The 12,585-nt window shown below is 32.5% G+C and overlaps 2 protein-coding genes across 2 annotated transcripts; both read left to right on the forward strand.

The window, feature by feature from the left end:
- Positions 1-253: 253 nt before the first annotated feature.
- Positions 254-3,174, forward strand: LOC103497594 (uncharacterized). Its single transcript, XM_008459832.3, has 4 exons — positions 254-548; positions 710-823; positions 2,111-2,215; positions 2,692-3,174. Exons 1-4 carry the CDS (start codon positions 437-439, stop codon positions 2,949-2,951), a joined length of 591 nt encoding a protein of 196 aa, XP_008458054.1. The 5' UTR covers positions 254-436; the 3' UTR covers positions 2,952-3,174.
- A 4,812-nt stretch (positions 3,175-7,986) lies between these two features.
- Positions 7,987-12,217, forward strand: LOC103497595 (uncharacterized). Its single transcript, XM_008459833.3, has 2 exons — positions 7,987-8,481; positions 10,570-12,217. Exons 1-2 carry the CDS (start codon positions 8,231-8,233, stop codon positions 11,963-11,965), a joined length of 1,647 nt encoding a protein of 548 aa, XP_008458055.2. The 5' UTR covers positions 7,987-8,230; the 3' UTR covers positions 11,966-12,217.
- Positions 12,218-12,585: the final 368 nt, after the last annotated feature.

The following is a 12,585-nucleotide window of genomic DNA, read 5'->3' on the forward strand; positions in this document are numbered from 1 at the left end:
TATAGAAAAATGATGAATATGAAATAAGAGATTTAAGCAGAAGATTAAATCGTTTAAAAATAGAATAAAGAAATTCTAGAAGAGAAGATGTAGAAATCACGAAGAAGAAGAAATTTATGAAAATATTTTACGGGTTTATAAGTTTTTTGTTTTTATTACAGAGATCATAAATATTGTTATGTTTTGTTACGTTAATGAAAATGAATCGTTATTTAAAAAAACAATAAAATGTTTATTTAGTAATTAATTTTTTTTTCGTTGTTTTCTTTTCTTTTCTTTTTTTAGAAAAAAGAATTCAGGAATCATATGAAAATCGACGTTTAATCGATACTTCGGTCAAAATTTTCGTAAAATAAAGTACTGGAAATTTCCCATTTATTTTGATATTCATTTGTTCGATCATAGCAATCGGCGACGGAAGCTGTCTAAAGCTGTAATGGATTCACCGGATCCAAAAACCCCAAATTCTGACACTCCTTTTTCTTCTTCTACTTCTTCAGATTATGGCGGTTGGAAGGAACGTATCTTCTATCCCACCCTTCTCGCAGGTCTGTATTTATCTCTTCTAACTTTCATCATCTCCTCCGTTAAGCTTCCATTCTGTTGGATCTATCATTAATTTTTTGAACTTGTCTGTATAGATTGCATCTTTACTTGTTTCTCTCAAGACCAAACTAAAAACTATTTACATATACTCTCTTTTCTACAGGGCTTGTTGGGGGTGGAGCTGGGCTACTTTCCAAGTATCGAAAAATTCATGGCCTCGCTAACATTTCTGCAACTTATGCTACCAATTTATCCATTGTCGCTGCTTGCTACTGCGGTAATTCTTTTCTTTTTTTTCTAGTGCTCATAATTTTTTTGCTTATTGAAGCTTCTCTTGTGATTGGATTTGTTGGATGTTGTTATAATTAGGAAATTGTGAAGTCTATAGCTAATCAGAGAAAATAAAGTCATTTACAATAATTAGTGATGACAATTTGAAAATTTTGTTGGCTTGGGTTGGGTTTTGTTTGTCCTTTTGCTGATGATGGATACCCTGGTGGTTGGATCAAAATGGGAAGTTTCTTTTGTATCAGATTAGTTAAGTTTCATTCTCTTGAAGAATGAAAGAACGATCATGAATGCTGCTACTTGACATCGTTGGGTGACTTCATTCAATTCATCAACGCATGAGAGAACGGGATAAATGGAGGGGTTGGAGTTTGGGCATTCATTCAGTGATACATTCTTTTCCTAAATTGAGGAAAGGATTCTATTCAAAGTAACACCAAAAATTTTGCGGAATTGTGTTAATTTATTTTTATCAGGTGAGCCAAAATGTAGATACTTGCATAAATCTCTTGGTTATGGCTTGTTGATTGAGATAAATGTCATTTAGATTTTTAGGATATTCTACAATTTCAATACGTAGATTTATTCAAACTGTGCATGGATTGATCCAACCTTTTGTGGATTGAGGGACATCGTTTGCTAACTTTTGTTAGAGCATCTTTTCACCTTTCTCTTATCACCTTTCTCCTAGAAAGGTAGGTTCAGCCACAAATTATATCTGCTATTCATGGTAGACCATTGTGCTGATCTTTTCCATACTGTGAATCTGAAATCTATCCTGTCATACAGCCATTCAATTCTATACAGAAGACCTCCAAATATGTTAGATACTCCTGCCCTTGCTAATGAGATCTTTACTTTTCAATCACCAAGTTGTAGTTAGATGAAGTTCTTTTGTGTTTTGAGTTATGCCACTTTAACCACAATCCATTAAACTTGTCTCTTCTTTAACTCATGTCCAAGTACTGGTCAGTAGTTAGAATTGAGATTGGAACATAAACTGTCCATTAAGGATATTCTATTATCATGTTAGTTACTTCTAGAGAAGATTTTTTTGAATTGAGACTCCAAGATTCAAGTTAAACCGTGGTGGAAGTTTATGTGATTTTTTTTTTTTTTTTGAAAAGGAAACGAAATATGTGATTTTGTATTTCAAGGAAAGTTTTGAAGATTAGGATGGGTGTATATTTATTTGTACCATAGCGTTCTTTCCATCATGGATGCTAAAAGTTCTTACACAGTACTTTTTGTCATTAACACTTCACAAATTGAACAGGTGCACGTGAGTTTGTTAGAGTTTCTCGAAGGTCAGAACCTGATGATCTTATGAACTCTGCAATAGCAGGTTTTGGAACTGGAGCTCTTCTCGGACGCCTTCAAGGTTAACATACTTCACATGCCTCACTCCCATAAACAGAAGCAAGACTTATTATCTAGGACCTAACTTCTGTTTTGAACCTTTTTCTATAATTCTATTGTAAATCATCATTTTTGATAACTTGAAATTGTGCCTTGTGGAAAGTTTCTGGATGAGTTATGACACAAGTCCTGTGGTCATTTTTGGTTCTGTCTATTATGAATCAGTTTCCTGGACAGGAATGAGTCAAAGAAAAGGTAAATAAAAGGATGTTATATAATTTGATAGCGTTGAGATTTTTTTCTATACACCTGAGTGACCGAGATTTAGAGGGAGAGCCTTCGGATACTTGACCACAGGTAAAAGGATCATGCTTCTCAAAGTTATAGGTCGTACAAAAACGAGTAGAGATGAAATGCTAATTGTGATCTGTGTAGTGTTGCCAAAGTTCAAATTTTATGACTCTACTGTAAACAATTAAATTCTCTTGGACTTGCTAGGTGGTCAGCTCGGCTCTGTTCGATACTCATTAATCTTCACCATTGTTGGGACAACAGTAGATTATGCCACACTCAAACTAAAACCCACGCTAAGAAGCTACAAAGAGTCAATAATTGAAGGAAGTAGTAGCTGGATGAAATTACCCGAATGGTCTCCTATTCAAGTTCTTGATGAGGAAGCTTTAGCTGCTAAACAAGCTCGAGAGCAACAACTCTACGCACAGAGGGCCCTTGGGCAATTAAACAAAAAGGATCCTTGAGACATTCTGTTTTTCCCATTGATCATGGAAGAAAGGATCTGAAGTTTTTTTGCTTTTTTTTTTTTTTTTTTTGTACAATATGGCAGGGACTAACGATAATAAATTAGAGAAAGCTGATATTTGACATTTTTGTTTTTCTTCTTGCAGGTTCTGCATTTTACGCCTCTTTCTTGTATTATATAAATTCTCTTTCTAATCTAAATACTGCCAAATTTCTGTTCAATTTCGTAATTATGTTTCATAAAGTGATTGATATTTTTCGTGATTATAGATTCATAACATAAAGTTTCTATTGCTTCTCATTTTCAGTGTTTAAAAAGAAAAAGAAAAAAAGTCTTTGGCGAGTGTTTAAACTTTCAAGTTTGTATCTCCTTCATTCATATATTCCGGAAAATTATAAATAATATAGGCTATTTTTGATACCAATTTATTGCATTACAATATCCCTAGTTTTTTTTATCTCTTTTGTGCGATTCGGGAATAGTAACCAACTCCCGAAATCTATGGAGTTCCCCCCAAAATTGATTTATCTTATTATTAATCAAGAATTTCGTATAGAGCTAGAACGACCCTCCGAAATTGCAAATACTAATTTGTTAAGAATTAATCGGATTGAAGCTATAGCATCATCGTTCGCTGGAATCGAAATATCTGCGAGATCGGGGTCACAATTTGTATCAATTAAACAAATAGTTGGAATTCCCAACGTGAAACATTCTTGAAGAGTCCGATATTCTTCTTGTTGATCAACGATTATTACAACATCGGGTAACCCCGTCATATATTTAATCCCGCCCAGATATGTTTGCAAGTGAGATAATTGTCTCTTCAACATAGCGACATCCCTTTTCGGAAGACGGTTGAGTCCCCCCGTCTTTTGTTCCGTTCTCAAGTCCCTGAACTTATGAAGTCTCGTTTCTGTAGTAGACCAATTTGTTAACATCCCCCCGAGCCATTTTTTATTTCTGTAGTGAATGATAAAACTGTCCAAATATTTGTGTAGATATAACAAATATGATAAAATGTTGTAGATGGCTAGTTGGTGTTTCTTTTTATTTAAACTTTTCTCAATTCTAATTTTACCCTCAGTCTCTTGGTGATGGACCATTGATATTCTGTTGTTCAATAACATGTAGTCTGCTTCTTAGGTAAATAATGCTAGCAACTAACGACTCCTACCAATGTTAAACAATCACAATCCATGTAGTCAAACGGTGAAAAATATATGTAATTAGATAGACTGGAGTTGAACAAAAGCTACAATGATATAAGCAGAAAGTGATGGGACTTCAATACAGAGAAAGTTCTAGTGCAATTATGAAGTTATTGAGATAGACTTGTATAACTTATAACATGATACAGCAAAACTATCTTTCAAAAGTTGTAGTACTACTTACACTAGACTTTCATAGTATTCTTACGGTAGAGATTTGTTAGAATTTTGAATGAAAATGGGAACTTAAAATGAGCGTAGCAGTAACATCACAAGGTATATAGTATTCAAGTCTCTACTTTCATTCTAAGTTATTACCATATTGTTTGAAGTCCCAAGATATGGCTATGGATCTGTTTGAATGGACTTGAAAAAAATGTTTTTTTTTATTTTTCTTTAAACACTTTTTATACAAGTAAAAAGCAACAGGTATTTGGTTACTCTTCTTCAAAAGTGTATATAAACACGTTTGTTTTGTTTGTTTATATAATAAAAGCGTTTTTTAATGTCAAAATTACTGTAAACTAAAACTATAGATTATTATGAACTAATAATTTAAAATAATGGTCATCGAAATTGATTATCTACGATTGTTACCGTTAGAGTTGATAGGGATGATAGTCTTTAAAGGTGGTGATGGGAGTTAATAATAATCATTCTGGTTGAAATCTTCATATACATATATATATATATATATATACATATACATGAAAAAACAATAGGGATTGATTAATAGAATAAATTTAATGTTGTAAATAACGACACATTTAATAAAGAAAAGAGACAATAACACAAAGTATTTGGTAATTAACCGAATTCGATGATATTACACCTACATCTGGACACCGACGAATTTCATATAAGCCTGAGTCCTCTCAACTTTATCTTCTTTATATAATATATACAAAAGAAAAACTATTAAATTTTTAATATTTGTAGGTAGTTTAATGGTTGCTCTGTTTATCAATTCCCTTGGTAATTTATTTATCAGATTTTTTCTTTTTTTTTTTTCCTAAATTACAACCTTCGATTTTTATCCAAGAAATAAAGTCTCCGTCAATACAGATACTTCTATCCCACCGATATCAAAAGCATCAAGGCATCACATTGAAATTGTATATCCAAGAGAAAAAGACATAGTTATTAAGAAGAATGAGGGAATGAGATGATAGAATAATTTTATATTGACTTATGAAAATTAAATATAAATTCCACCATTATAAATATAATAATTAAGGAATATTGTAATACTTGAAGACTCAGTTATTTCAAATTAAAGAGTGGATTGTAATACTTCTTTTTTAAAGAACTTTTTTTTCATTTCTTTAGTTATATACTTTAAACTTTAATTAACATCTTTAGCATAAACAATTAACGCCCCATTTTCTTTTTTCTTTTAATTTAACCGGTGGAAAACGTTTCGTTTGAAATTATCTTAAGTCAATATGGTTTCAAATGTCGATAAAATGTTAATATTGATCAACATTTTTTGAGAAAATCATAAAAAAAATAATAAAATTTGTTTTAATTTACTGATTATTTCACATTTTTTAAACAAGTTAAAATGTTGGTTGGATATGTTATATTTGCATTATTAACATTTTATCGTTTATTTTTTCTTATTTTAATGATTTTAATGATAATGCAGATTGATTTGATAATATTAAAATGTAAAAATATCACTAAAACATCAAAATATTGAAAAAAAAAATTAATATTAAGATTGTAATAAAATCAATGATAAAAATAAGAGAATAGAAAGGAAAAATGGGTTTTAAATTAAAGTAAAAAATCATAATGATATTTGATATTAAATGATTATGGATAGAAAAAGAAAAAGAAAAAGAAAAAGAAGAGTTTGAAAGAATATGAAGGGGAAAATAATAGAGAAAAAGAAAAAGTTGATTAGAACATAGAATTAAACAAAAGAATGATGAGAGTTTGGGTAAATATAGGTGAGGTGAGGTGAGGTGAGGTGAGGGACCATCAAATCAAATCCAACCACACACAACTTTGGGTAAATTTAGTGATGAGAGTTTGAATTATCAAATATTTGAAATGGGAAAAAATTGGATATTACAACCCAACCTAAGCTACGTGTTGAGATTTGATTTTTGGTCAATTTAAGAAAAGAAATTCGAATGGGTAAAGTATGGAGGGAGAGAGGTAAGAAGAGAGACCCTCAAATAAATCTCCATCCATAATCTTACATTTTCCCTCCAAAATTTTAACTCTCAACTCTCTAACAACTTACTCAAACTATCTATCATTCACCATCCTAACAACTCTTCAATCTTCAAACTTCTTAACTTTGTTCTATATTTTAAAATATCAAACTCCATTGTTCAACTTTGTGTTTAATTTTTTTAAAAAAATATATTTAAAATTTCTGTCAACTCTATATAGAGATGATTCAAAGTTAATTAAAAGTTAGACAACCATGTCAATAAAATTTTAAAGTTGGGATATTTCTAAAAAAAGAGTTCAAACATGGATAAATTAAACTTATAACCTAACTTACTAGTAATATTTATAAATAACCATTTCATTATATATCTAGGGAAACTTGTAACCAAACACCAAACTATTTACCCTATCTATAACAAAACCATAAAGTTGGTTCATTTTTTAAATATTCCAAGTTTGTCCTTCCATCTTTCATTTTTTTTTCTCACGATTTCTTTCATCCTTTGCGATTTCTTTTATAATCTTTTTTCTTTTCCTTCGTTTCTTTCCATAGTATTTCTTTTTTTCCTTTTTTTTTTTGCTACGATTTCTTTTCATAGTCTTTCTTATTTTCTGATTGTTTTTTACGTCGTTTACTTCTTTTCCTTTTTTTCAATGTGATTTCTTTTTTATCGTTCTTTTTCTTTTTCTTTTCTTTTTTTTACATCCTTTAAATTTGGTTAATCAAATCTAAACGATCATGTACAAAAAATAGTAAAATCTATCGTGTATAAAGAATTTTGATGGCCAAATGTAAACGATCATGTAAAAAACTGAAAATTGTGTATAAAAAATCATTTAGATTGGAGTAGCCAAATGTAAATAATCTAAAAAAGTAAACAAAATGAAAGATCGAAAAAAATATAGCTAAATCTAAACGATCGTGTAACAAAATTAAACGACAGAATTGAAAAATTAAATTGTAGTCATATATAAACGGTACCGTACCAAACAATAACCAAATCTAAACAATCGCAAATATATTACGGACATTGTTGAGAGCGTGCTATATAGTGTAAATATTTTGCGACTTTGTTACATTTTTAGAAAGGCCCCATATATCTATCTATAATTAAAACTTCAATTACTTCTTTATTCTAAACTCAACATAATCACCTATATATTAGATTCGATATTAAATCTCTAAATTTTCATTCTTTTTATTGAATAATAAAATAATATTAAAAGTAGACATTCACATTTTACTTTATATGTGATATGTTTTATCAATTATTACTTTGAAGTCTCGATTTAGTTTTGTCTAATTAAACTTTAAATTTTGTAAAATATATAGATTACAATCTTAAGTTTTTATTTCATCTATTTAAATTTTAAATTTCAAATGTGTATAATTGAATGCAATTGATTAAATTCTATTGAGGTAAAATTGATTTGAGAATGAAGCGAATGATAAAATAAAAAATTTAATATTAAAATAGTTTAAATGAATGAAATTGAAATTTTAGAATTAAAATTAATACAAACTTTGATCATCAAAGTAAATATAGCTATCAATATGTAGAATGTGTTTAGAATTCTATAATTCTTTTCTAAAATTATAATACCAATGGATGTTCTAAGGATGATTCACATAAACTCCTTAATTAGAGTTGGAGTCGGAGTAGGATTCTTCATCCACGTAGTCGCTGTAGTGATAGCATAAAACTTTGACAAATTCCCCCTTTTCTCTCTCTAATTCTCTGCATAGGACACAAAAATGGTGACCCATTTCACATTTCCACATTTTACATTCTCCCACTCACTCAAATGCTCCAATTCCTCCTCCTCCTTCTTCTAGATCCATAATTCCACCAGATTCCACATCCTACCATTTCCAATCATGGGTGTTTTGGGCGACTCTTTGTGCTTCTGTAAAGGGGTTGGAAAGGCCGAGAGAACCAAGGCCACCATTTTTTCCGGCAAAGGCCCTGCCATGGCTCGTATCTCTGCCAATGGAGCCTCCGGCACCGCTTTTTTAATCCACCGGAGCCTTCTTTTGACCACCCATGTCAATCTTCCATCCGTTTCTGCTGCTGAGAGTTGCGAGATCCGCCTCCAAAACGGCGTCGCTGCCACTCTTGTTCCTCACAGGTGATTTCTCTTGCTTTTTTCTCTTCTGGGTAATGTAGGAAATATGGGAAGAAACATTGAAGATTAGGATTAGGAAGAGTTGCTGCCTTATGTTCGGGATTGTTTTTGCTTTTGTTCTTGTTTGATGGAAATTGTTGGGATGAGGAAATTTATGGCGAAGTGGCTGTGTGCAAGTTCAATGGTTGGAGTTTTTGGTTTTTTTCCAATAGAGTTCTAGAATAGTTCATTTAATTTTTTAAAATTTCATATTCAATTGCTTTGATTATTACAGATTCAAAATTGTTTTTGTGTTTTCTCTGTCTTTGATTCATTTGTTGTGTGGAGATTTGAAGGGCTTGGTAAATGGTGTCTACATTGCATTTCTGTTGGAATGTCAAAATCATGGGACAGACTTTAAAAAAAAATCTGCAATTATTGTTCATGTCACTGTTGATTTAAAGGCATGTAGGTTATACGTACCCTTAATTCACTTGGTAAAACTTTCATCTACCTTTTCCAAGTGATCATTGGATCTTGGTTTCTTGTTTCTCTACTTGGGAGAGCTGTGGTGTCACTTGCAGCTTGTGGGGTAGTGATTGTTTGTCTCAAATGGTGTATTAGGTCTAATAAATATGCATTAATTAGGCCTAATAAATATGCATTCACTTGCAGCTTGGAATATTTATATTATTTCAGTTCGTGTTGGGACAAATTCTAAAGATACCAGGCAGTTATATCAAAAGGCATGTCAATCATTTAGCGAAAAAAACAATTTTTACTCTTATATTTGGTTCAGCGAGTCAGTTTTAGCCATAAACATTCAATCTCTCATACTTGGATCAGTAATTATAATTTTGCAGATTTATGGCTAGATGTGAATAGTGAGCACTTATAGAGCTATATGAAACTTTTTTTGTGGGTGTTGATACGTCTTGCAATATTATAACGCTCTTTAGCTAGGTTTGAGCATGTTTTTGTTAAATTTTCCTTTCTATTTGCTTCATTTTGTAGCTTGGTTTGAGTATTATCATGGTTAATGTTGAGAAACTTTGTAGTTTGATTTTGAAGTGTTTTATTATTTATCGTTGATATGTGAGAAAATTTCTAATTTAGTTTAGTGGATGTAGTAGTTTGACTACTTATTCCAATTTTGGATACACATACAACACAATCTAGTGGAATTGAAAATATAAGGTTAAGGTTAAAATTGACTTGTTAGGCTTAGTATGGGGGAAAAATGGGCTTTCCCTAATGTCTATGAAGATGCGTGCATACTTCCTTCAGCCCTCAGGCAAACTTCTTTTTCGTACAGAATAGGGAAGCTGACATTGATCCTATGGCTTGGCTGTATATGATTCGAACACTCGTAATATCAATAGAAAAGTTATTCTTTAGTTACTGGTCATTCTACAAAATGCATCATTTTTAGAGGAAGATTTATTTTTTTAGATATTATAATTTTGGGCAAACAGATTGCTGATCCCATCAAACCCATGGGAGATGAAATGCATTGAGAGGACAAATTGATTGGTGAAATTTGGATTTTGCTTCCCATAATTTCAACAAGGGAAAGCCATTGAAAACTTTTGCAAGTAATTTGCCACTTCCACATCCCTCTAGCCTCCACAGTAGTTCCAAATATAGAATGAAAATGAGCATTCTTTCCTTTTCCTTTCTGTTAAGGGTTATAGGTTTCAATTTTTCTGTACCTAAAAGAAGTTTTTTTTGGAGAATAGTGTTCTTTTGTGCTTTGATTTTTTCTCATGATTCCATGCATTAAATTTTGAGGAAAACTATCCTCAGACATCACCAAGGTACTCTGTAATTAGATACACTTGTTTTCGAGCACGTAGGGCTGAAAACCAAATGATTTAAAACCCTTTGCTGTCATTCAAAACTGGCCTTTGGGAGGCAAATTGCTCTCTATACACTTTTTCTTAATTAAAGAAATTAGCAATTGATTCATATTGTATGTAGGTGGAATCTCTGTATTCTTCTGAGACTGTTGGCCTTTTACTTTGATGAACTTTACATACCATGTGAATCATTTTATGTCCATGATTTGCTTGGAAGTCTACAACAAATTTTTAAAATTTACTTTGGTTGTAGGTTCTTCGTTACAAGTTCCGTTTTGGATCTTACAATAGTGGGATTAGATGCAGTGGAAGACTCCAACTCTCAACAGCTTCAGGACTTGAAGATATGTTCTAAACCGAATCTTGAATTTGGTAACACCGTTTACCTCTTGGGATATTCTGAGAAAGACGAATTAATCATTAGTGAGGGAAAGGTGGTTATAGCCACTGATAACCTAATAAAATTGTCGACTGATGGGGTAACATGGAGTCCTGGGTCTGCTGGATTTGATGCACAAGGTAACCTTGCATTCATGGTATGTGATCCTATGAAACTGGCTACATCTCCAAATACCAAATCATCATCAACTTCTTCGTCAACTTCATCCTCTTGGAAAAAGGATCTTCCTATGCAATTTGGGATTCCTCTACCAATTATTTGTGGTTGGTTAAACCAACATTGGGAAGGTAGTCTTGATGAACTTAACAAACCAAAGCTACAACTCATCAGATTGATGTCTTCAGGACAAAAGAGTGAGCATTCTTCTTCCTTCACATTGAGGCAAGTTTTTAAGCCAATGGAAACAAATGATGAGGAAACACCATCACCATCAAATGTAGTCTCGAAAACCAGGGATCTACCTGGACCGAGCTATTCCACTACCACAAACACCATCAAGGAAGAGGCTCCGATGAATAACCTACATGTGAACCATGTGCAAGGAATTCCTACTCCAGAAATATATGAATCACCAAAGTTGATATCAGTTCCTGTTCGCAAAAGGGAAACCACACCGACACAGCTTCTGGATATCAACTTTCCTCCAAGAGTTTCCACGGCTGTGATTATGACGCATCCTACCAGACAAACCCCACCACTCAGCTCCGATGAAAATTCCACTAAGGATGTTTCTGAACATAACCAATTGAGACAAGGAAAAACCATGGACAGAAAAATTGTGGATCCTATCGAAAACGGAGAAGAGGTTGCGTCAACAAATTCTACAAATGAGGCATTAAGTGAAGTTCAGTCTTGTTCATCTCCCGTTGAAGTTTCAGCAATGCAAAACGAGTATAGCAGCGAGGGAGAGACCACAATGTACTCAGCAGAAACTGCAGAGAGCCGCAACTATACAAGTCCTAGAGAAGGCCATTTTCAGCAGGTGGGAAGGAGTCAGAGTTGTGTAAACTACAATAGATGGGGATCAGTCCAAAGTAATCCCATGGCTCGTCGAACAATGCTAGAGAATCAAAGAAGCTTCAGAAATGGAAGGAAGATGTATTCTCAAGGGGCTGGATCTTACAGAAGCAATGACTACTACAGCCCGACAGTCTCCTCGATCATGAAGAAGCGAAACAGCTCGGAACAAGTTAACAGACCAAGGCAAAGCACGGCCGCTGCTCATTCTTCTCCAAGATGGATGTTCTGATAAATTACTATTCCACACAAAAGTAAAAGGGGGAACAAATATTAAGGTTTATCAGTGTATTTGGTTCCCATTTTATTTAAACTTAGATACGGCTTACTCATTTCTTCACTTGTGCAGAGACCATTTTGAGGTGAATAAGAAAAATTGCCTTCTACATTCTTCATTGTAATTGTAAAATCATTTTGACTTAATTCTTGATTGGAGGGGGAAAAGGAGTAAAGAATAGAAGAACCAGATGAAAGGTGTCTGGAATTATTTTTTCTTTCTTTTATTGGGGTGTGCTTATGCTACTAAATTAAGCACCATTTTGTGATGCCCCTTCTGTAAACAGGAAGTCAATGCAACTCATTTGACTTCACTACAAATATGTGAATTAATTTAAGGTTTGAGTGCTTCAAACATGTTGGACAGTTCTTTTTTGTATTTGTTTAATATATACGTATGGTAAGTTAAATTATTAATTAAAGTCCTTATAACTTTGATCTCTGCATGTATGATATATATATATATATATGCCGAACTTTAAAATGTTGGGTTTTCTTTCCATAGACTCATGGACTTTAAATGTTGGGTGTAACAACAGGTTTTGATGGTCTCTCAAATTTCAATTTAGTGTGTCT

The sequence above is a fragment of the Cucumis melo genome, chromosome 1, assembly GCF_025177605.1.
Source record: "Cucumis melo cultivar AY chromosome 1, USDA_Cmelo_AY_1.0, whole genome shotgun sequence".
Lineage (NCBI taxonomy): Eukaryota > Viridiplantae > Streptophyta > Magnoliopsida > Cucurbitales > Cucurbitaceae > Cucumis > Cucumis melo.